This window comes from Ictalurus furcatus, chromosome 5, assembly GCF_023375685.1.
Source record: "Ictalurus furcatus strain D&B chromosome 5, Billie_1.0, whole genome shotgun sequence".
Classification (NCBI taxonomy): Eukaryota; Metazoa; Chordata; class Actinopteri; order Siluriformes; family Ictaluridae; genus Ictalurus; species Ictalurus furcatus.
Window position 1 is genome coordinate 8701987 of NC_071259.1, and position 26084 is coordinate 8728070.

The 26084-nt window shown below is 40.0% G+C and overlaps 2 protein-coding genes and 1 long non-coding RNA gene across 5 annotated transcripts in view; 1 reads left to right on the forward strand and 2 right to left on the reverse strand.

Moving 5' to 3' along the window:
* Positions 1 to 13705, reverse strand: part of zgc:171572 (protein bicaudal D homolog 2) — a 50715-nt gene extending 37010 nt beyond the window's left edge. Inside the window, exon 1 of one of the 2 annotated variants that reach the window (XM_053624626.1) lies at positions 13166 to 13703. In XM_053624626.1, coding sequence (XP_053480601.1) covers positions 13166 to 13357 — 192 coding nt within the window. In that variant the 5' untranslated portion in view covers positions 13358 to 13703. Of the gene's footprint in view, positions 1 to 13165 lie in introns of both variants that reach the window. The other variant, XM_053624625.1, reaches the window with a different exon arrangement.
* On the forward strand, positions 3967 to 10355 carry LOC128607622 (uncharacterized). Its single transcript, XR_008385922.1, has 3 exons — positions 3967 to 5625; positions 8632 to 9113; positions 10137 to 10355. It is a non-coding gene; the product is annotated as an uncharacterized LOC128607622 (long non-coding RNA).
* Positions 13706 to 18168: 4463 nt separating the features above from the next.
* mib2 (MIB E3 ubiquitin protein ligase 2) overlaps positions 18169 to 26084 on the reverse strand; it is a 92106-nt gene continuing 84190 nt past the window's right edge. For both annotated transcript variants that reach the window (XM_053624623.1, XM_053624624.1), the window contains exons 15-19: positions 25497 to 25721; positions 24092 to 24270; positions 22699 to 22886; positions 21176 to 21241; positions 18169 to 21035 (exon numbers count right to left, since the gene is read on the reverse strand). In XM_053624623.1, the coding sequence (XP_053480598.1) occupies positions 20806 to 21035; positions 21176 to 21241; positions 22699 to 22886; positions 24092 to 24270; positions 25497 to 25721 (888 nt within the window). In that variant the 3' untranslated portion in view covers positions 18169 to 20805. The remainder of the gene's footprint in view (positions 21036 to 21175; positions 21242 to 22698; positions 22887 to 24091; positions 24271 to 25496; positions 25722 to 26084) is intronic.

Here is a 26084-nt window from a genome sequence, read left to right on the forward strand (position 1 = left end):
AACTGTAAACTCCCTGTTAGCTTAGTTTTTAGTTAACGTGAGGTTGCAGTTGCAAACAGTGAGCTTACTACATTAAAACGTGCTTAATTAACCCTTGGTTAAAATCAGCAATTTAACAGTAAATCTATTAACCAGCTGAAACATATTGCTTAGTGAACACTGAAGATACGATGGCCCTGTCCCTCTACTAGAAATGTGCTGGGACGGTCCATTGTGCAACAGGAAGTTCGCAGCACATCTCAATTCTCGCACAGATTCGTTCACCTGTCCTTCCGAGTTCGTTCTTCCAAGGTAACCTGGCAAGATTGGTCTTCACGAGAACCCAAGTCCGTTCCTTCGCGTTCTTGGAATGGAGAAACAGTCACTGTGTACTGCTATTTATGCAAGTGATAACAGGAACTAATGTGTTTTGCAATATTGCACATTAAACGTAAACATAAATGAATAAATAATACACTGTGTTAGGGCTGGGCGATACATTGATATAATAGCGATATCATGATTACGTGATGCACTTTTCTCAGATATCGTAGGTATAGAGATGTATTTTTTTTTTTTTTTTTTAACACTTTTAACATTTACAAATTAAATGGCACAGAGTGGATTCTGTTGATCTGATGTCATTTATATATTTTTTATTTAATAGGCATTAAAGAAAATTATGGTCAAACTCAGTTTAACATTTTGTTTGTTTGTTTGTTTTATTTTACTACTGTTTTGCAGACACTCTGTTAGCTAAATTACATATCGTGAGTCGCAGAAATGTCCTCAAGTATCATGATAGGTTATTTCTGTCGTATCGCCCAGCCCTACACTGCGTCCTTGTTTAATGAGTACGGCAGTTAATCAACTGCACATGGGGAGCAAAGGGGAGAAAGTACAAATCCCTGCATTTCATACAACAATACTTAATGTTCATTAAGCTTCTACAACATCTGCATGCACACCACTGCATGAATATTAGTCATGAGTTTGGTGGAATTTTATAGTGTTTACCTTGGAAACACTAAATATATTTTCAATTGTTCCCTGGAGCAAATGAAATGTTTTCAACGTTAAAAAAAAACAACAACAACCCCAAAACAAAACAGGGCACATACAAGCACACACATGAAAAACCATTAATGAGGCTGAACCACCCATTTAAATGATGGTTATATAAGCTGGTGTTGTCACTGTTCGTTTGAGTGAACGCCCAAAAGAACCCAAAACCAACTGGTTCCCAAAGGAACACTGGCATCCAGCCTCATGCACGCACGCACGCACGCACGCACACACACACACACACACACACACACACAATTTCTCAGATTCTTAAGAAGTTGGCAAACATCCAGCCCCTCCCCCTAACAGACCAATACACCCACGGACATACACACACACACACACACACACACACACACAGTTTGTGGCAGCCTTTCCTTCAGTTGTTATCGATTCGGCCTATTCTGTTCTTGTCTCATGCAACTCAAAAAACAGACATGGGGCACTAAGAGCACTCCATATATACAGTACAGATTTCACAAAACCTTTGAGAGCATAAGATTTTTCAGCAAAGTGAAATTTGCTCAGGAAGACTTTGACTCACTCACAGTGATATGAATGTTGCAATAAGCAAAAACTGTGGTGTAACACTACAATCACACTAGTAAGCAACAAAGCAACAACAGAATCCTTCATTATCAGCTCCCTAGTTCAGTAGTCAGGGCACCGATCAGGGAGTCAGCCATTTTAAAGCCAATCACAAAATCCTTCCAGTCCACTGGAAAATTTGCTCCCTAAAAAAAAAAAATCCCACAACGCAAAATCCAGGGAGCATCGATGCTCACCATGTTCCCTTACTGGAAATGACATCATGTTTTCTGAAGCTTCTCAGCTCGAAAAAAAATAATAATATGGCGGATGAACTCTCATCTACAAATGTACGGAGCTTGTTGATCATTGTTGTGGCTCTCAAATGATTACTTATGTTAGCAGTTTTTAACTTTATTTGACGTTCTATATACGACTTGTTCGAGTCTAACGACTTTTAAATGTGTAGCTAGCCTACGATCCTGCTTCAAGTACCACAAGAGAAACGAATGTGATTAAGCTAACAAATTTATATGACGTATAAATGTCAAAGATATCAGTTGCCTGCCTGCTGTTGATAAATGCCAGCAGTGATATTTTACAACACAAGTACATAGTCCACAGAAATTGAGTCATCAGTGTCCCAATGTGCAGTGAGCCAGGGTCCTTACCAGTGCCTGAACTCATGTACACTATATACTACCGAGATCACTACATAGGGAGCTAAGGAGCTGATTGAGATTTGAGATTCACCTTGTTTGTGAGAGCTGCGATTTGAACTGAGATTTTCTTGATTCTATACAAATTAGGGCACGATGCGGTGAAGTATCACGGTGAAGGAATCTTCAGTTCCTTATGTGCACCTAGTTCTCATTTACTGTTTTACACGCAAATGCATCTTATTCTGCCGTATATGACCTCACACGATGTAGAGAGACATTACGGAAGAAGCAGAGATTGTCGGTGCCTCTGGTCTCAAGTCCTTCCTGTTAAATCAATAAGCCTGAGGATGATGTGGATATAAACCAAACAGGCTGAAATTAGAGTCTGGCACCATGACAGCACTGGATTATTGCTCCACTTTCACTGCGTGGTGGTTGCGGGTTGGTCATCACACACCCGCAGGTGTCACCCTGCAATCAGGGTGTGTGCGATGAACAGGAATGGCAACCTTCGCCCACGCAAATTCGCCCTGCTATGTGGCTCTTATCATGTGCAATTAGAACCGTCGCCAGGAGAAAATTAAAGGGTGGATCCTGACGATTAAGAGTGAGAAGAGATAATTGTTTTTCTCTCTGTGTTCTCATGCTGCTCGGAACTGAGAGTGATTAGTGTGGTATACCAGTAACCACCACCTGCTCGTTCATTCACACACACAAACTTATTCTGGGGGTGTGTGGTCTCAAGAAAAGTTACAAATCCAACACTATGCACTTTCAATATTTTCACCACAGCACTTCCCACACACAGCTCATAATTTGCTGCTGGGTCTAGTACACTTTGTTCCATTCCAAATATTACAATGCCTTGTTTCCAATGTGACAATTACATGAACACAGCTTGGGGGTCTGAGACGCCACATACTGTACTGTACAACTTGCTCTCTGGATGACACGAGCTGAGAAAAAAAAAAGAAACAAAACTGTAGTATTTTTCTCAATCCATCAGCTTTTTTTTCTTTTTTAAATTTGCAAAAGAGCCATGATTTCTTATAGTACATTTCACACAGACCTGTATAATCTTAGCTTTTACCCATATGCTGGAAGCTCCTGATTTGCAGTCAACGTGCTAGATTGAAAACATTTCTAAAAAATATTAGCAGATGGAATACCTCTTTATGTGAGATATACCTTTGATTAAAGCATCCATGATCATTCCTAAATCCAGGGACTGCATGAAGCAGCATAGGTTTAATGAATTTTAGTCAAGCTGAAACGGTTTGTGATTTAAGCTATATATATTAATTTTCATCAAAGAAAAGCTAAATATAAGCAAGGAAGTAAACATAGAAGTAGTAACTCCATTAATTAGTCCATCAACATTAATTTTATGTTTAATTACATTAATCCCCCGACCCCCACTCAAGTATATTGAACCACCGTACTATTTTTGGTTGTTCACACAAGGGTTTTCTTTTTGTAAGGACATTTGTCATGTTGCATGCCAACCAGAATCACAGGACCAAATGAATTATCATGTCTTCTCTTCCTGGTTTCACCGCCCCTCAGGACTGCTATTTCACCCCCAACCCGGATGCTCCTCAGTACTCAGGGCCCCTTACTGAAGTAAACAGGAAGCAGGAATTCAATGGAGGGGAAAAAAGGGGGCAGAATCTTGAGAGAGATGCTGGACAAGTTCAGGAATAAGCAGTGAATGTAAGACATGTTTAATATTTCAACCAAAAAAGGTTTGTCATAAGTTAATTAAGTGCAGCTTTCTGAGGCGTAACTGCAACATCCCCTTTGTTTTTTGTTTTTTTAAACACGATACTGGCACAGCTATAGCTAATACACATACATACATAAATGTTCATACTGTCTGTGCAATGTGATCTGAGACATCTGAGGTCATTCTATCACAGTATATTTCTCAAACAAGACTGCAGGATTCTTCACATTATATACTGAAAGCACAGAATGGATTTTATATTGCGTGTAGTTTCCACTGTGTTACAAGCAGATGAGCATTTCAAACGCATTACAATTTGAAATAAAAACATAGCAGGAAGCGCATGGTGTTTGAAAAGGATATTCAATTTAAGATTTCTTAAATACAGCTACTTGTCTCTATATTACATACTTATTCCCTAATAACAAATAGAGGAAACGTTTGTAGCTTTTTGCACATAAAATGGTTAATAGTGGACCGTACCGCAGCCTGCACTAGAGCTTCACTTGAAGTGTTTACGTAAGAAATCTGGAAACCAGCACGTGACTGGAGACGTGAATGATCCCTATTGTCCTAGTTCTTCCATTTGGAAGCTGTCACCAATGATGTTATTCACTTTACATGAATTTGCATGAGTGAGTACCACCTCGTGTCTGTGTTACCTTCTGGCTCGCCCTGTTAGTTACTTACGTTTGTTCATTTAGCAGACACTTTTATCCAAAGAGACTTACAAATGAGGAAATACAAGCAAAGTGATATCTCAAGCGGAGAACAATATAAGTGGTGCTACCATACAAGATCTTTTGAGCTCTAGAAAAGCAAAGTGCACAGAGCAGAGGTGTAAGTGCCAGAGTAGGTTCTGTTGTTTTTTTAAGGATAATGTGGGGTTGTTAAGTTAGGGGTTGGTTAGGTGTTCATGGAAGATGTGGGTCTTTAGCTGTTTTCTGAAGATAGTGACAGATTCTGCGGGCCGGATTGAGGTTGGAAGTTCATTCCACCACTGAGGGACAGTTAGTTTGAAGGTTCTGGAAAGGGACCTTGAGCCACACAGAGTAGGCACTACAAAGCATCGGTCATTAATTGATCGTAGATTGCGTGAGGGAAAGTAAGCCTTCAGGAGATAGTTGAGGTATGGGGGTGCTGTTCCAGACAAGGTTTTGTACGTGAGCATCAAGGCCTCGAATTTGATTACGGGCGGCTACATGAAGCCAGTGGAGGGAGATGAAGAGGGGTGTGACATGGGTTCTTTTGGGCTTGTTGAAAAGTTATGCTGCCGTAGTCAGTCTTGCCCCACTCACACAAAGTACATTGTCCTTAACCATTACATGACAATAAGCGTAACTAATAATCACTCCCTCTCTGTCGAGCTACACACGTTACTCCTGAGATACCAGTGATCCTGACCCCTTCTGCTTTCTGGACCTGCCCGATCTATCCTGATGCCCTTCTTTTGGTTGGAGTTCTCATCAATTGGAAGTCACATGCTGCTGCTGAGGATGACCCCACATGGGGCAGCCTAAAGATCATTGAGACTGCTGAAGATGGTACCACTTAAAGCCCATAAAGCTGGCTTTGGACCAAAATTCATATGAACAGTTATGCTATGATGGCTTAGGACTACAGTTGCCACAGTTTTGCACTCAAGTCTCCATCAGTGAACAGTGGGTAAGTTCAACAAAACAGACTTCATGTAAATACTGCACTCTCTGACCATGTAGTATTAGCACATTTAAAGAAGGGATTTATTTATTTATAAAGTCGCACAGTATCCGGCGTCACCCACATGAGGACGGGTTCCCTTTTGAGTCTGGTCCCTCTCAAGGTTTCTTCCTCGTACTGTCTCAGGAAGTTTTTCCTTAAAACCCTTACCTCTGGCTCGCTCATTAGGGATAAATTCATACATTTAAAATCTTTATCCTGAATTGATATATTTCTGTAAAACTGCTTTGGAACGGTGTCTGTTGTTAAAAGCGCTATACAAATAAAACTGCATTTGCATAGAGGAACAGTTTTCCATCAAACTGGCTTGATGTATCATATAACATAAAGCATAGACCAATGTAAAGCAAATGACCTTTCCAAAGGACCAAAAAGGCCTCATGTGGGATCTTGGTGCAGTGCGGCCATCTGAACTCTGACTGACGACATACGGCTCTCGCTGATAATAATGGATGAAGTTAGCTGATCCTTTTAGACACACTTCCTCTCTAAGCTAAACAGATTACCTCCTCTTCCCTTCCTATCTTTCTCTGAAGGTTCTCTCCACAGACATTTACCATGCAGAACACTCACACACACAAACAGTAAATGAGTGTACTCACGCTTGAAGACTTTTTTTTTTTTTTTTTTTTTTTTTTTTTTAAGTTTAGTCATACAGCAACAACTAGAATGACAATGTTTACTATGTGGACTTGCAACATGGAAAAAATAACACACACACTACTTAATGTAAATAAGTAGGGTAATGGGCTAGTGTGAATTAATTCACATTTCCATCAGCCTCAGGTTCCCGGCTGTGGAAAGTCCCTCATGAAGTTTCGAAGGGAAGTCCCATTTGTTAAAGGAAAAAAAAAAGAGCAATGCTGTTCGAGTCCACTGAGAGACCTGTATGCACATTATGAAATAGTCAGCGTGAGAATAAATAATAAAAAAAAAGCTTACTAGGTCTTTTACACACACGGCTTATATAGTCAGGCTAAGCTGCTAGTCTCTGTAAACCAGCCAACTGAGGCTGTATGGGCAGAGATTAGCCGCTGCATTCAGACCCATTTATTGTAGATTAGCACTTAATTGCCTCCTGTCACTCTCACTCATTCATATGCGTTTTCATGACTTCAGTGTACGCTTAATTTAACTGTCAGAGAAATACAGAGAACTTTGCAGAGCAGACCTTAACAGACACAGCAGTCGACCGATACTGGATTTTACCGATACCGATAAGTGGGGCAGTATCTGCCAATAGCCGATTAATCAGCCGATAGTTTTTAAAATCGATACGGAATGAAAATATATCACTCAAAGTAAAACACTGTTGAAGTTTATTACAAAAATAAAACAATATGATTACCATGAATATGTACTATACTTTTTCAAATGGAATAAGTATATAAATTAGTAAATATTAAATAATAGATATATATCCAAACTGAACCAAAAAGTAATAGTCCAAATAACAAACAAAAAGAGAGACATCTAAAAGGAAGAGAGAGAAAAAAATCACTTCAAATAGCACAACAAAATGTGCAAGTGATGGTTTTTATTTCGCCTCTAGAGGCCGCTTGCGTACTGTATAATAACCGCGGACCCTTCTCAGACGCTCCCGAGGGTTACACCCCAGGAAAAAACTGCAGGTGTGGATTTTTTAATGATAACCAATTGGTTATCAGTGCTGATTAATTGGTAACACCGATCAATTTCTAAACCACACACATCATCTCATGATTGTGTTTTTTTTTTATCCAACAGAAACGAAGTTAAGCGGAACACCCCAACCCCCCCCCCAAAAAAAACAAAAAACATTTCAGTACAAATAAAAAGAAATTAAAATCCCTGGACAATCTCCAACATCCATTCTGCATCATTAACACTCACTTCAGTCTCATTTGGAATTTGGACACGTCTTTCATATGCTAAACATAAGAGGCCGGTTCTAATCTCTTGATTTACACGTCCAAGGAGCGATCCTTTTGATAAGATGGTGTCCACCTTCTGAGGAGCCCAAGAGAGGCCTATTCAGGTACAAGAGGCAGCTTTGGTCTTGGCACCTGCTACAACTTTCCCACACCAGTGTCTGGTGCCAGGATTACACTAAGACCCAAAAACCTTGACCCAAAAAAGAAATAAGGAGGCTCTTGCGACATTAGTCTCAACCTGTTTACGGTCTCTTAAAGGCATGCCAAGAAAATCTGTTGTCTTTAAGTGTGTAATTAGCACCTTTCTTCATTTTTTTTAAAAATTCCTGCCCATGTCTCAGCTAATGGACAATTGTTCTAAATGCCAAGCAAGGGACACGTCTCACAGGCTGTATTGTCCTTTTAAGACATTTATGGCCATCATGAACAATACGAGCATGCAGCTGCTGCAATGCTGCAGTGTCAGCCGTAGGAGTGTGTGTGTGCGCGCAAATGTGAATGCTTTCACTGTGTTCTTCACACACTCTACATAATGCCACAAGGGTATTTGTCATGGCAACAGAATGAAGGGTGTTTGTGTTTGTGTGTGCACATGTGTGTCTTCATGGCCTCTCGAAGTCCCTCATGACATTCCAGCTAAACCCTGAATGAATCAAACTGGGCAACACACATACAGCATGATCTCAGCTTGAAATATGCATATACATACATTTTATATATATATATATATATATATATATATATATATATATATATATATATATATATATATATATAGATAGATATACATAGATAGATAATAGATTTCAGTGTCCTGCTTTTAACAATCCATAAATAGACAAACAACATCAAGTTTATGCCAAATATTGCCGGTAAATGCAATTTCTCTTGCATACATCAGCGAACCATGTCTTAAATTAAGATCCGACATGTTTAGCCCACCCAAGACTATATAAATACACACACACACTGACCAGCTGTCAAAGAGTTAAGTCAAGGAGGACGAAAGGTCATGACCTCTGTGTTTGACTCCCTGCAGTGTAATGTGTGGCACAGAGGAAAACTGACCAAAGTCAGCCTGGAGAAGGGGATCAATGAAGGTCAAACTGCAACAAGCTCAAATGGCAAAAGGCAGGATGAAGGAAGCTGGACTCTGAGAAGTGATTATAGACAAGTTTGCATTTCTGTGAGAGGAAAAACACAGTATTCAAACTGCATTCCTTTGCTTTTCATCCATTATAACCATCTTTTTTCTGTACCACTTATCCTTCACGGGGCCACGGGGAACTGGAGCCTATCCCAGGGGACTCTCAGCACGAGGTGCGGTTCACCATGGATGGGGTGCCACAATCGCGCACACACACTACAGACTATTTGGACATGCCAAATCAGCCTACAATGCATGACTTTAGACTCAAGGAGGAAACCGGAGCACCCAGAGGAAACCCCCAAAGCACGGGGAGAACATGCAAACTCTGCACACACAGGGCGGAGGTGGGAATCGAACCGCCAATCCCGGAGGTGAGAGGCAAACGCGCTAACCACTAGTGCTTCGATTTTGCTGGGGGAGGATGACATTAGTAACAACACAGCCTCAAACTAAATTAACTCGAGAGGCTATGACATGTGGCTTATGTGTAGACAAAATACGTATAAGTATAGACAAAATACAGTCATCCTCTACTGAGAAATTTTCCGGTCCAAAATACCTGCTGCAGTCTGAAACTTAGTACCCAGTCCAGATAGAAATCGCTATAATCTTACAAACAGATTGACTTATGTTACACGTCCTGTTTACTCGGCTTTGTAGGCGTAGCTGGAAAATGTTGAAATATTTCCTGCAATCATGAAATGATGGATACTGTAGAAGACCCTCCAACTTAGAAGAGTTTAGTTGGTATGGGTCATTAACACTTCATCTAGATAAACTCTCTCCAAAAGGCTTACTGTTTCCCCACAAACACAAATTATACTCATGATCAACTGATTTGGTGGGGTGTGCTGCATTTTGAACAATATTAGCAGGTGTGGAAATAAATCAAATAAATAAAACCTCTCCATGCATCCCACGCTAACTTCCTATTTCAAAATGAATTTTTTTTTTTTTTAAATGAATACACAATGGGACTGGGCAAGATGATGGCAGAACAGAAATATCGTGATGAATTATGCAAAAATACCGTTTTCTGAGAGATCATGATATTAATTTTATGACTTATTTTAATAATTACATAAACATAATATTTAATTATTTTGTATGTTAATACTGGTAATACTTTTAATCATTAATCATTAAACACTAAATGGAAGCTGCTGATTGATAATCTTTTTTATTAAATCTTTTTTTTCTTTCAGTGTTAAATCATTTCTTTTTGTACACAATACATAATATCATCAGACTCAGTTTTACACAGATTCTTGTTCAAAAAAGGCAGAACTGCATTTTTTTTGCCAGTTGCATAGCAAACTTGCTGTAATGCATATCATGTATCATAGAAATGTCTTCCAGTATCATATGATATGATGTATTTTTGTATCACCCAGTGCTAATACAGTGCAGTGGAGGGTCAATGGGTTACTGATCAGGAGGGCGGGGGTTCAAGCCCCAGCACCGCCAAGCTGCCACTGCTGGGCCCTTGAGCAAGTCCCTTAACCCTCTCTGCTGCAGTGTGCCGTATCGTGGCTGATCCTGCGCTCTGACCCCAACTTGTGTGAAGAAGGAATTTCACTGTGCTGTAAAGTATATGTGACAAATAAAGGCTTCTTCTAACACAAAATCAAATCTCAAACCCAAGGCCATTTCATGGACACCAGAAAAAGAAAAGAAAAAACGGGCCAACTGTTGACCCTTTCGCCTCGGCCAACACTGTGTGCAACAGCTGTTTCAGTCTCCAAACAATACACGTTCATAAATGTGTCACACCATACAGGCTCAAAACCTTTTTCACGCATTCTTTCTCTTTAGGGTGCCCAAAACTTTTGCACTGTGTGTGTCATTAACGTTCAGGCACATTTTCAATAATACTTGATCCACTGAGAGGAAATGTTCAAAAGAATGTCTTCCTTCCTCTTACAACAAAAAAAGACTTGACAGAGTTAAAACCCTGCTGTGAGATCAGTGGATCAGTGGGAGATATAAACTGTGACATGTTTTACCATGTAAGCACTTTATGTGTACTATGTGCAGAATGATCACTAAATTAATTTCTCCACACTGGATTGATGAACCTTTATCCTGTGGTCTACTGACGTGGTCAAATAGTCCGTTATTCCACACCATAATGTAATAGTAATAATAATAATAAGATGTTAGTAAATATATTACATTCTGACAGCTAGACTTGACTTGACTAATGGACAATAGCTTAATGCCTGGAATTTGACTAATTTACAAAAGCCAATTTCACACGAAGACACACTCGTTTCAATAAACGATTTTTATTAATTTACTAACAAAAATGTTATCGTGACATGTCAGGGCAGCAAAAATAGCCAAGAAATCAATGAGTCCTATTTAAGATCCAGAAAATAAGCAGGAAATGTTTCTCCTAATAAAAGAAAAATGGTCTTTGAGATGATTACAAAAGCCTCATCCTGCTTTCCTTCAGCCATGTTTTTCACTGCGAAAGATTTCCTCACATATTACCCCCATTTCTATTTTTGGAGGGGGGGGTAGAATGGATGGGGGATTGCTTGAGCAGAAACCCCAGAGAGAGAGAGCGAGAGAGAGAGAGAGAGAGAGAGAGAGAGAGAGAGAGAGAGAGAGAGAGAGAGCGAGCACCATTAAGGAGACAGAAATAGAAAAAGCATGACAGAACGGTGGAGAGAGAACAAAAGACAGATGACTAGACTGCAATAAACTGCTTTAACAGCCTCTTCTCTCATTTTTTTTGCCCTCGTCGTCTCAACAGCAAATATTTTTCACCCTCACTCCACATTTTTGAGAGATGTGTCAGTAGGCGCCACTAAGCCGACGCCAAACGGTGCTTTTTGAGCTAAGGCGGTTGGCAGAATGTGAAATATAAAGCATAATCAGACAAGGTGCATAATCGTGTAACAACAATGAAGTTAATCCAGCCTTTTCACGCAAAAAACCAAATCCACAACTAGACATTTAATTCCATTCGACAGGAAATGATTCACTGAGAGACTCACTTTAGGTCAAATCGCACAAATGTTGGGATTTGTGTGTAAAACTGAAGTCACCGATAGAACAAATCTACACTTCTCCTCCTCGTTATTATTTTGAACAGGAACAGAGCTAACCACACACTCTGCATTCCATCCAGCTTACTCAGGCCATCCTACAGCACTTAATCTTTAAACTACAGCTGCGACAGCGGTTGGTCTCCTTCTCCCTTTCGGCTACTTCTCCGACTATAAACATCAGCCTGAAGAGGATAATTTTCCTAGCAGATATGTAGAGAAAATAATAATAAAAAACCTGAGCTCGATAAAAGACTACAGAGCTGTCATTTATCTGCAGAGCTGATCCTACATTCCCAGCATGCCTGTGTGGGTCGTAACTCGTTTGGCTGGCTTGTCAACCTTTCCAGGCGGGAAAACAACGCTTCCTGCTTAAGAGAAAAAAAATTCAAACCGAGCCCGCCATTTTTCTATGAAGTCACATGATAAAGCTTTATAATAACAACTGCTTATTTAGTACATTTTACACAAGAAAACGGGGGTGAAATGTCGCTATACACAGACGATAAAGGCGCTAAAGATGTCTGGTCTGACTTTTACGTATTAGTTCATATGAACACTGGCTACAAGGCTACACCACTTCCACTACTCATCTCTCCCCTGTTATTTTTACTGGAATTTTCTAGAAATGTTCCTCACAGTTGTATTCCCCTTCTCTCGTTGTATTTCTTTCTTTCTTCCCCCCCCGCATTCAGTCTTTTATTTGTGTATAAAATTTGGTCTGCTTAGAACATACTTTAAGGAACTCACAAATCAATCACCAACAGAGAAGAATAAAAAAATCAAATGAAGAAAGAAAAAAAATAAATAAAAAAAACACCAGCACCTCTAATTTCAGACTTTCAAGTGTTAATTCCAGAGTCATAGCATACCAACATAATAGCTAGCGTACTGCTGTTATATTATAGTGAAATACTACTACTACTAATAATAATTATTATTTAAAAGGATTCAGCTTCATGTAATAGCGTGCACTTGCATTAGTATTACAAAGACAAATATCGCGATACTCGCTAATATCGCGGTATCGAGCAATAACTGACGTATCACACAGACCACAAGATGCTATTAGGAATTTAATTTATTCTCTCAGCTTTCCTTCGGGTGACCATGTAGAGTAGAAGGCCAGATAAAAGAAGACGTTTCACAATAAGAAACTGTTCTGAAATACAAATAAATTCACAGAAAACCGTTTGAAATTTCAAACAAAGCCGGTAGCGACGCGGTTAATAACGGTTAAACGGGCTGAGGGTGAACGACGTCCCTCAAACGCTTGACGGTTAGAACCGGAACCGCCTACCTGGCAGAAGTTTTAAATAAACACATATTTTTAAATAGCTTAGATATATACGTATATGTGTAATAACCTCTCTGAGCTGGTCCAGTTCTTGTCGGACGCTGTCATATTCGCTCTCCAGCTCGTCATACTGCTGCTTGAGCGTCTGTTTCTCCTCCAGCACCGCGAGCCCGTACTCCGCCGCTTGGATCTTCTCGCGCGTCGTCTCGTGCAGCTCGCTGGAGAGGCGCGCGATCTCCGCGTGCAGCATCTTGTCTGACATCTTTGGAGAGCTCGTGAAGAAAACCACCGCAGATTCAATCCAACCTTCAAGGGTGTCACCGACAAACCTGGGTTGTTGTTTTTTTTGTCGGGGCGAATAATTTAGTTTCTTCTGCGTTTGAACATGTCCGCGCGTGAAGCGAGAGTAGGTCTGGTTTTTAATTATTGTTATTATTATTATTAATTCTCGTAGTGCTACTCCATGACGCCGGAGAGCTCAGCTCCTCTCCGCTGCTCTCCTCGCCCGTTAATGCGAGCTGTCTCCTGTGAGGAGCAGTCAGCTGGGAAGCAGTCCATCCAGCTGGAGTCGCATTGCTGAGCACGTTAGGGATTGTGGGAAGTGTAGTGGTGTTCTCGGGAAAGCTGGGCGCATATGGAGGCGAAAAAAACCGCACATCCCATGATTCACCGCAAGGGGGGGGTGTGTGCGCTTGGATCCCGGAAGCGCTGCCTTAACTGTGTACCGAGAGTGACGTGGAGATCCCAGTAAAAATGCAGCGCGTAGAGAGCGCCATCTACCTGGGAATCACCGAGAGAAATCAGCAGCAGATAGGATTTTATGGGTCGAATTAAAAACCGGGTATAGGCTACAGTACAGACAGATAAAACTACCAGAAGTAGTCTAAGGAAGGACAAGCGGTGAAGTGATGACATGAGCGTCCAAGGTGCATTGATGCGCATGAGGACCGAAAGCTAGCCCGTCTGGTCTGATCTCACAGAAGAGCTACACTCACACAAACTGCTGAAAAAGTTCATGCTGGCTGTGATAGAAGGGTGTCAGAACACGTAGTGCTGTGTATGGGGCTGTGTAGCTGCAGACTGGTCAGAGTGCCCATGCTGACTCCTGTCCACCACTGAAAGCACCTACAATTGGATGCACATGAGCATCAGAACTGGACCATGGAGCAATGGAAGAAGGTGGCCTGGTATGATGAATCATGTTTTCTTTTACTATCCATCACATGGATGGACGGGTGCAGGTGCATTGTTTACGTGGGGAAGAGGTGGGACCAGGATGCACTATGGGAAGAAGACAAGCCGGCAGAGGCAGTGTGATGCTCTGGGCAATGTTCTGCTGGGAAATCATGGGTCCTGATATTCATGTGGATGTTACTTTGACACGTACCACCTACGTAAACATTGTTGCAGACCAAGTACACCCCTTCATAGCAACGGTATTCCCTAATAGCAGTGGCCTCTATCAGCAGGATAATGCGCCCTGACACACTGCAAAAAATGTTCCAAACAGTTCCACTTTTGACTCATCAATCCACAAAACATTCTCCAAAAGGTTTGAGGGTCGTCAAGGTGTGTTTTGGCAAAATTCAAACTTATTCAGCCTTAATGTTTTTCTGGGTCAGCAGTGGTTTTCACTCGCCACTCTTCCATGGAAGCCATTTTTGCCCAGTGTCTTTATGATAGTGGAGTCATGAACAGTGACCTTTATTGATGCAAAAGAGACCTGTATGTCCTTTGATGTTGTCCTTGGCTCTTTTGTGACTTCCTGGATGAGTCGTTGCTGTGCTCTTGGAGGAATGTTGGAAGGTCGGTCACTTCTGTGAAGGTTCATTACTGTGCTGAGTTTTTCCCATTTGGAGATAATGGCTCTCATTGTTGTTCTTTGGAGTCCCAGAGCCTTTGAAATGGCTTTGTAACCCTTCCCAGACTGATGTATTTCAATCACCTTCTTCCTCATCATTTCTGGAATTTCTTTCAACTTTGTTGTAGTAGTGTTACTGGGTAAGAAATTTTAATCAACTTCATGCTGTTGAAAAAGATCTATTTAAGTGTTGATTTGATTGAATCAGACCTGGTTGTGTCTAGTGCAGCTGAACCCCATTAAGAATGCAGTTCCATAGATTTGGGGAATTCCTAGATTCAGGGGGAAATACATTTTCACACAGGCCCAGTTGGTACTGGGTAACTTTTTTGCTTCAACAAATAACTATCATTTAGAAACTGTATTTTGTTTTTATTTCTGAAACAATTTAGTATAATATATACGCAAAAACAGAAGAAATCCAATACTTTTTCACAGCACTGTCAATAATCATATTGTAAACACAACAATAATCAAGATTTTTGTGAAAATGCTCTGTAATATCTTTCTAATTAGGGATAGGAATGAACATGTAAAAGTTCATGAATGTAAATGTTTCTAGATTAATCAGACATTTGATTTAATGTGAATTGATGTGTTTCCACTCTAGTCAGAGGGGGATTTTAAAGTTTCTAAAGGAATATGACGTAATATATCATAATGACACATTGTGTGTTGTGCCGAGTGGGCGGAGCTTTAAGCCTTCTTCGAGATTTTTTATTACTGCACTTTAAGAAAAGACATATAGATACAATTTATCCACAAATCTAAACAAAACTAAATAAATTGATGTGACCAAAGTTGTTTTCCCTGTAGTGTCTTGTCTTAAATACGATAACAACTAAGCTAATCTGAATTGAATCTGGTTGTACCAACGACGGTTATATTTTTAAGATCTTTCTAGCTGCCACAGGTGGTGTAGGCAGGCACGTTAAGCCATTAAGGCCTGTTGCTTTGCAGACTGACAGTGTTCACTGTCCGTAGTCTAGTCTTGGGCGGTCTGATGTTATATTTATTTTTGTTTTAACAGCTGTGTCCTAACAATCAAATATAGCCTACTAAAACAAGAAAACAGCATTCATTTGGCTTAAACAACAGTTTACCTAACAGCTATTAAAATAAATACATTAAAAAAAAACAATGCACACACACACACACACACACACACACCTGGATGGAGAAGCGTTCGTCTGTAGGCTACATTTGTATTTAGTTCTCAAGTCACTGGAGCAATAATTTGCACTTTAATTTGCGCTCTCAAACTTTTTGCAGCCCTTTAAATAAATAATCCCCTCGGTGTCAGATATATCCGACTTTTCACATTTTAGGCTCAATATTCAAATGTTTACAATGATTCTTTTAGCTATTTACTTCTTTTTATTCTACCATAGGGATTACATTTTGGCCAACTTGTTTTTGTGTTATTGGGGTTTGGATTAAACCCATTCAATTCAAAGAATACGAATAGTCAGACTGGATAATAACTAAGAACTTAATCAATATAATAACTATTAATCATGTGATAATTGTGATAGTGTTGTGATTTCAAACACTGTAACAAAAAAAATAAAAATAAAAATCACAGAACCCTGTGGTTTCTGGGTCATAGTTTAATAACCACAGGTCTATACATCCCACTTTGTTCACTGCTAGAGACACATTTGTCTCGAACAAGTCTTGAAATAATACGATGAGCGAGTTTTTCCAGAGTTTGAAAATACTGACCTTTTTCTGATTCTCCACATGTTTAACATTCATCACTGATTATAATACTCACTTTCCCACCTCTTTATCTTGATCAGGGTCATGGTGCATTCTGAGCTTCTCCAGGGAACGCTGAACATGAGGTGGGAATACATACATACATACATACATACATATGCACACAGACACACACACACTTCACCATTGCCACTCCATCTCCTAGCATGTTTTTGGGAGACGCAGGGAGAGCATGCACAGGAACTCACAATAATCCGAGCTCAGGATCGAACCCAGGATACTGATAACTGGGTTACCTTTAACTGGACAGACTGTTCAAAACACATACTCACTGTCCACTTTAATAGGAACACTTGTACACCTGCTCTTTTATGCAGTTATCCAATCAGTCAGTCATGTGGTATCAGCACAATGCATAAAATCAAGCAGATACAGGTCAAGAGCTTCAGTTAATGTTCACATCAAACATCAGAATGGGGGAAAATGTGATCTCAGTGATTTTAATCGTGGAATGGTTGTTGGTAGCAGATGGGCTGGTTTGAGTATTTCAGAAACCGCTGATCTCCTGGGATTTTCACACAAAACAGTCTCTAGAGATTACACAGAATGGTGAAAAAAAAAAAAAAAAAAAAAAAAAAACCCAACATCCTGTGTGCAGAGAGTCTGCAGGTTGAAACAGATTGTTGATGAGCGAGGTCACAGGAGAATGACCAGACTGGTTTGAGCTGACAGGAAGTCTAGATTAACTCAAATAAGCAGTTTTTACAACCGTGATGAGCAGAAAAGTATCTCAGAACACACAACACGTCAAACCAGCAGAAGACCACATCAGGTTTCACTCCTCTGTCAGCCAAGAACAAGAATTTGAGGCGATCATGGGCACAGATAGCAACTTGATACAATCTGGCCATTTTCCTCTGACCTCTCTTATCAACAAGGCGATTCCATTAACTGAAGCTCTTGACCTGTATTTGCATGATTTTATGCATGGTGCTACTGCCACATGATTGGCTGATTGGATAACTGCATAAATGTGCAGGTGTATAGGCGTTCCTATTAAAGTGGATGGTGAGTGTAATTGTTATATATACACAAAATCAACAAATAAATAAAATAGGTGTGGATAAAATGAACCAAGGATGAAATACTAATTTGTAAAAGAAACAAAAAAGAATTTTTTTTTTTTTTTTTTTAAATAAGCCTTCTAATGCATGACCTTTTGTAGTAATTCCTTTTTGTGAATGTCACCTTGGTCTTTACTGGACTGAAATGCCACTAAATGAAATGATCTCGCTAGTAAAATGGCCTTCCTTTTATTACCATTTCATGCAGCTTACTACGTCTGAACAGTGACTGGTTTAAAAAAAAAAAAAAAAAATCTCATTCGCTCTCCTGTCTTGATAAAACAAACACACCAGAACATTCCACCCACACATTTTACAGTCTGGTGATATTTACAAATTAGGATGAAATAAAACATCAAAGCACAATTTCATCCTTATAAAACAGTTCCATATTTATTGCAAAATACTTTGTACAGTAAAACTAAAAAAAAAAAAAAAACCTGGAATGGACAGTAAGGCCAACATGTTGCGTGCTGAACTGTACAAACATCAACAGTAACACTTTAAATAATCTTTTAACATCGTCAACGCATATATGCCTTTATTGCCCTCCTACGTCTGCTGCCAACTCACAAGTAGTTCACACTGAATTCTCACTAACATGCCAATTGAATGCATGGATCATTTCTGAGATTAGGTGGAATTTGAGATTCTAAGCTGATATACAATCTGATGGGCAAGCTAGAGACCACTTTTACACACACTACTGTATGTAATGCTTTTACCATCAAGACAATGAACATGTAAAAAGAAAAAAAAAAAAAGAAGAAGAAAAAACTATTAATATTAACCTCCCCTTTAAAAAAGGGCCTTTTGTCAAAACCTGCAACTTGGTTAAGAATACACTTTACAACACAAAACACAAGGCATTTACACAATCCTGCTATTCACATCTTGTGTCAAAACATGTTCAAATCAGATAACTTGGTTATATGACACTAAGTTTGGTGTTTAATAATCTCTGGCTAGTGGCTCTTTACGAATGTCTAAAGTTTGTTTAGAGTACATATTTCTTATTCCATTATTAGGTTTGATGTTCCCAAACTGGAAGAAAAAATATAAAAACTTTTGTGAAATCAGAAACAAATACTGATGTCTCAGAATTGATGAGAAGTTCACAAAGACTTCATACACTTGTATGAAGAAGTAATGCATATGACTTTTAAATTTGGCACTGATATTCTTTTAACTTTGCTAGCATGCTCAAGCTGTGATGCAGCAGGATCTCTTTACTGACATTCCAATATATGTACATTCTTGTATTTAACTGTAAGTAGCCCAGGTATGGAATCTACAAAACCCCATTTTGATTGACATGGAATATAATACAAAACGAAATAGTAATAATTAAAATAGATTTTTTTTTTTTTTTCGATGCATACAGCGAGCCCTTCTGGAACAAAACATGTAACTGGTTTGGATGCTCAGGTTAGGTTAGGGAAATTTAGGTAGCGACTGACAAATGGTAACACACTTATTGACAAGTACGCACACTTTTTTTTTATTTTTTATTTTGCCATTCTGACGCAAATTAAATTTGAACTCTTCGGGGGACGGGGAAAGAAAATAACCGTTGGATACTGACTAATATCCAAGTGTGAAGGCGTAGTATAGAGTTTGCCCTGTTTAGTAAACAGCAAAAGCACAGGACAGTTCCTCACCATAATACATCAGAAAACTAAGCAGCAGGCTTCAACAGAAAAATATACAAAATTAGAATCAGGGAAAAATTTTCCCGATTTGAATGGTGTAATGGAAAAAAACAACAAATAAAAAACGATTTGCTGAAAAGTCCCAGCTCAGATCCAGGATCAGCTTATCCTAGATTAATGTTTTAACCGTATTAATTAATGACACAAAAGCCAAAAATTGATCTCTGATCACCATTTTGACCTGAAGCCACATGAGCACAGAGGATATAAATTACCGGAGACGTCAATCCAGAGGGCTGTCACTTTCAAAAAGGTATGAGGTGGCTCATCCATCAAATTTCATTCAGTTTCCCTTTGTAAAGTTAACGTGTAGATGAAATGTTTACTGACATCTTTCAGACCGTGCTATCCTTCAATTTAGTGTCTCGTACTCTATTTCAGGAAACTTCCTTTTGTAAACGGTCCTCTAAAAAAAAGTAAATGACCTTCTTTATTTATTTATTTTTTTTAAAGGAGTTATCGTTTCTTTGACCATAACGAATAAATTAACACGTAGTAATGCTGAGCGTTTCCTTGCTCAGGTCCGCTTCACTTGACCTCTTGGCTACAGGATGCCTTCACACATAAATAAAAAGAAAAAAAAAAAGAAAAGAAAAAAAAGACTGATTGCCTTTGAACACCACAAATGTAATCCATGTCACAATATATCATATAGATAATATGCATATCAGCATGCATTGTATATCCTTCACTTGTGGAAAGCTTCTTCAGGGTCTACTAGGAGGGATTGGGAGAGGCGCTGTACGTCACTGTGAAACTTAAAGCTGCAGTCTGTATGACTTACAAAATAGCCCACCTCCATCCACTGCTGTGCATCCAGGTGTAATGATTCTACATCCATGGAGAGGTTTATGGTTTTTCCACAGAGAATCTAACGATAGTGTCAGTCTGTAAACATCTCCGAGCTACAGTGAGTCAGCAAATAATTCAAAATCAAATGAGAGGAGTTAAATCTCACAGGAAGAATTTGTTGAGTCGCAGTGGATATGACTGGTGTTTTGTTTGTGGATGCTGACCCAGAGGATTGTGTGTCTGCATTTTCTTTATGAAGAACTGAAAAAAGCAGGTGCATACACATCCCCACGCACACACAAAAAAACCAAAACGATTCCTTCGAGGCTTCCTGCATCTGGACAATGATGATGGAGAAGTCAGGCTGACTGACTAAATACAGCACATCCTACATACTTTCCTCCCACCCCTACGTGCCATCTAACAGTAAGCCATGACACAATCGTGTGTGTGTGTGTGTGTGTGCGTGTGTGTTGGTGAGTAAGTGAGTGTGCACAAATCAGACAAAAAGCTGGATCCTTTCGCGGATGCTCTGGCGGCATATGGGGCAGGTCTTGAGGGCGGAGCTGCACTCCATGCAGGAGGCGTGGCCACACTGAAACACAAGCTTGATGTAGTTGTCGATGCAGATGGGGCAAGTGATGCGCTCCTCCATCTTCCTGTAGCGCTCCAGCAGGTGGTGCTGCTCCGAGCTCTCCGAATTTGGACTGCTGTCTACCTCTGTTTGGTCTGCGAGAGATAGAGAGATTACGTCGTCAGACCTAGATTTAATCTAAACCACCGTCGATGATGAGCAACACATGAAGAGTGGAAACACACCAAGACTCCAAGCCTTAACATGCACAAGATGAAATACAAATACGTCGTACCTTGCCGTATTTTCTTGGTGATGGTGACCTGGCATTTGATGCATTTCTTCATTCTGTGAGCACATTCTAAATAGAGCAGAGATCAAAAGAGACCATGTACTTAAACTGTGTGCACAGAAGCATTAGATTTTCTCTGGAGGTCTCGATAACTTTCAACAATACTATCTTCATAGGATTCCACCTTTAACATTTTTAATCATTACAATTCTAATCATTGTACAAAACCCTAATGCAGGTTTTTGAAGTTACTGATCTATTTAAAGAGTTTGGTCCATTAAAGTTGGGTACTATAACGTACTGATACAGTAATTTTCCTCTTTTACTTGCAAGCAGCAAATGAGAGCAAGCCTGGGGGACAGAAACACTGTTTACATTAGCAGGTAAAACAATAAAAATAATGATGAGGTGGAGCTTATTGCACCTTCATTTAAATAAACAGCGTAAACCTATTTTGTTAAAATATTTTAGAATAAGGGAAGCTTGGTGGCACAGCATATAGCGTTACTGCCTCACAGCTCCAGGGTCCCCGGGTCGAGCCTGAGCTACTGTCTGTGTGGAGTTTCAGATGATCTCCCTGTGTCTGTGTGGGTTTCCTCAGGGGTCTATGGTTTCCTCCTCCAGTAGGTGGACTAGGGACTAGGTGGCTATGCTAAATTGCCCCAAGGTGTGAATGGAAGTGTGCAGGGTGCCATGCGCCTACTGAACGTGAACGGACAATTTTGGTATAACGTGTAAATATAGTCTGTACTCAGCTAAAATGATCGCGATTGATTTTCAAACTGGCACTGTTCACGAGTAAGTTTCCTGGGGCTGAACATCCACACACAAACAAAAAAATCATCATGTACACTGCCAGTGTTCTATGATCTAGTGGAGGGATGCCCAAAATGTGGTACAGATTAGACCACATCAAATGTATGAAAGGTTTGTGAAATTTATGAAAGGTTTTCTATGCTTAGTGGTTGCAAGCATTGCCACTTATTAGCTCTAGTAATGTTCTGTGCCCCATTTGCTCTGATAAAATGTTGCTTCTGCAAGGATAGCTTCCAGCTGCTTCAGTTTCTCTGCCCTTTCATGCCCTGAATATATATATATATATATATATATATATATATATATATATATATATATATATATATATATATATATATATATATATATATATATATATAAAGCCTCTTGCAATTTAGTTAACACAGTCTGCTGCCACCATCAGGTGAAAGGACAAATTGCAACGTGTTGTGGGCCACCACATTCTATGAGAGAAATTACGGGCCAATTATCTCTCTGCAGGCCGCATTTGACAGAAACGTTGGACACCCCTGATCTAGTGGAAAGCCTCTCTCAGAAAATTAGAGGCTCTGTTGACACCAATAACGGACCAATACCCCATTAGTGCCCTTGATTTCGGAGAGACCCTTTTGGACATCCTTTTTTGTATGCGTGCCCTCTCGCTTATAAGCAGCACTGCATGTAGAAATACTTAGAGAAGTGTGTCTTTGTGTGTTAGTGTGTGTCTTCACCCTCGCAGGCGACACTGTGCTGGCACGGGGAGAAGAGCACAAGCAGAGCGAGCTCGGAGCAGATGAGGCACTCGCTGGGGCCTGGTGCGCTGGGCATGACCAGGTTGGTCATGGTGTTTGGTGTGGTGTGAACCCGCCTCAGACTGCCGCTTCCACTGCCACCTGTCCCACACGTACTGGCCTGCAGTCTGACACACACACACACAACAAAATTTTACTTATTTAAAATTTTACTTTACTGCTGTTTATTTTTATAATTTATAGTTTATGTATTCTATTTGCAACCTTTTGTCTTTTTACTCGAGTTGCCTTTTATTTATTTATTTATTTATTTATTTAACATGTGCACTAAATTGATTTGACTAAGACCAGTGTTTTTTCAAGTCAAAAATTCAATTAAAAGGAATACAGACTTCTAATATACAACATATATTTTAAAAAAAACAAAAAAACCCCCAAAAAAACACACCAGTTATCTGTTCATTTAAAAGAGAAAAAATATTTTATTCTGAATGTTAGCTGAATAACTATGATTAGGGGTGTGCGGTAGTGACCAAAACTTATCTTGCAATATCTCGATATGTTCTGGGATTAGTCGTGGACGATATTTTGCATCCTTCAAAAATGTGTTTGTAAGAGTGTTATATTATACCATCTTGCACTTGTTAATAGGATATTAATTGTTGCTTACTCATGATAATAATGGAAACAAGGAAAAGAGCTCTTATTTAATTACTTAAAACTGAAGTTTTTGCTGAGTGTGTTTTTGTTCTGGTAGCTTGACTGGTTTAGGCATATCGTGGACAGCTGTCTCCTGAAGCTTTTCATATTCTGTGCTGTGATTAGTTTGCAGATGGTGAAACAAGTTAGTTGTCGAGCTGTCTTTAACGGCAACCGATTTCCTACATAGTGTGCAGATTGCAGTCTTTTGAGCAATGTCTATCTTTTCAGCCAAATCATGTAGCCAAATCACCTCCATGCGAGTGAGGATGACCCATGTCTAGTAATTAAATCTAACGACGTAGATTGCGAGGCTGGTGGTGTCTGTATTTTGTCTCCTGGTGCTGTTTGTTCCCTCATTTGTAACGCAAGTCATGCATTTTTATAGGCAGCTATCTAGCTTAATTTGCACACTGCATTCTAATAGGCTACATTAGGCAGTGAATGTGTGCACTCTCAATGTGTACATGTAGTACTCTATCCTACATCATGCAGTGACTGCATGGAGACTCAAGGTGTTTTTTTGATTGGTTTTTGCAAATTGAGTAACATGCTCGATAATGTCAGCTCACACATCGTTAAAAACAACAATTAAGTTATTATCATAAATGATACTTTTTCCACACCCCTAACTATTATACATTATTTCAATATTGAACAAACTCAGATGTACCGGTATTTCTCGGAGAAGCTCCTGATCAGCTGAAACACGATGCTGTCCGTCACCAGGTCCAGTGGACTCTTGCCTTTATGGTTGGCGTAGTTTATATCGGCACCCTCTTGAGCCAGGAAACAGGCTATAGCAGCCCCGACGTTCAGCTCTGTGTTCCCCAACAGCCCTGAGCTGCTCAGCTTTCTCACACACACACACACACACACACACACACACAGACACAAAAAGATGTTCAGCCCGAGCTCTGTGTTGGAAATTGGAAATTAATGAACTACTACAGTCACTGACTATTCTCATGGCTAGTGAGTAAACATGCAAATTTAAGTACAGTACTGGGAAAAAGTATTTCTTCTGTTTTGTGTATCTCTCATATTATATTGTTTCGACTGGTGCAAAAGTGCACCTTCCAACATCAAATAGACTGCCAAAGCTACACTGCAGCTCAAAACCAAGAATGTGAATGTGTAAAAATTTCTCAGTTAAAGCCCAGATCGCAATCGAATTGGGAATCCGTGGCCAGGCAACTGATGTTCACAAATGGTTACCATTCAATCTGACAGAACATGAGCTATTTTGCTAAGAACAACAAGTAAAAATATCAGGATCCAAATGTGCAAAGCTGATCGATACATATCCCAGAAGCTGTAACTACAGCCAAAAGTGGTTCTATCAAGTATTGACCTAGGCCGGTGAACACTTATGCAACAAACAAATGCTCCTACACTGCAGCTCATTATTTACATGTGTCCCTGCAGGTTCATAAACCTGTGTGGCAGGTGGCAGTGTGTGGCAGTTTTTTATGCGAATGATTTTCACAAATTATATTAAGCAGATTGAGTGACATCTTAAGGTGGTATTTAATAGAACAACAACAGTGATAAGTCAGATTTTAATTCAACTCCAAACACACAAAGCCAGACACACACACACACACACTTCTGCTGATCAAGGAAAACAACTTAACTGGGCACCTTATTGTGCAACTGCATTTCTCCATTGGCTCTCGCTCAAATTCAACCCTCAGCTCTCAGAGGGCTACGTGTGTGTGTGTGTGTGTGTGTGTGTGTGTATGGTTATATGGTTATTGTGTGTGAGTCTATGCCCTTCAGATGAAGATGGAATTGGTCAGCCCAAGAAAACAAAGCCAACGTTGTCTCAGAATAATGAAACTACATTACCAGAGCATAAGAAGGTGAACCGACTCATAGGAATTTTAATCAGAGAAAAGCTTGTTATTAAGAATTCAAACCCAGTGCTGTCACTTTTGGGTCCTTGAGCACGATCTTTAACCTTCAAATGCTTCAGACCCTGTGCTCTAACCTCAGCTTCCTTCCAAAAGAGATACAAAAAAAAAATGCTTTTATCATGTGCACATCGTCTCTCCGTGTCTCTCTTGTGCTCTTACTCGGCTGTAGAGGTTTGAGGCATCTCTCTCTGTGCTGCTCAGGGCGGTGGTGAGTCCTTGGCGGGTGAGGGACGTGTGCATGGCCGTGTCTCCCTCCTCGTCCTCAGCGTTCACGTTGGCTCCCTCCAACACCAGGAGCTCCACCAGCCGCATGTGGCCCTGCGTGACCGCCAGCTGCAGAGGTGTCTGACCACGGTTGTTGCGGATGTTGACATCACAGCGGCCCTATGAGGCACAAAGCAGACAGCACGCTTCAGAATAAAACTTTTTTTCCTTCTCACTAACAATGCCCTGTTTATACTTCTAATAAAATGCAGTGCACACCATGCAAGTCCACACAACTCTCGACTTCGTTCTGAGCGTATCTTTCTATTACCAGGATGACAGATACGAGAAATAAGAGCGGAGTAGTCACTCGTAACAGCCACCAGAGGGCAGAATAGCTTTATACAAAGCGCACCCTGTGACTGCACCTGGGAGGCGACAATTTTAATGTTTTCCTGCACAGGTAGACCTGCAGGGACCGAGATGGCCTGCATTTCACCAGCAAATCGCTTCCCATTCATTCAATCAGTGGCAGAACTGTGT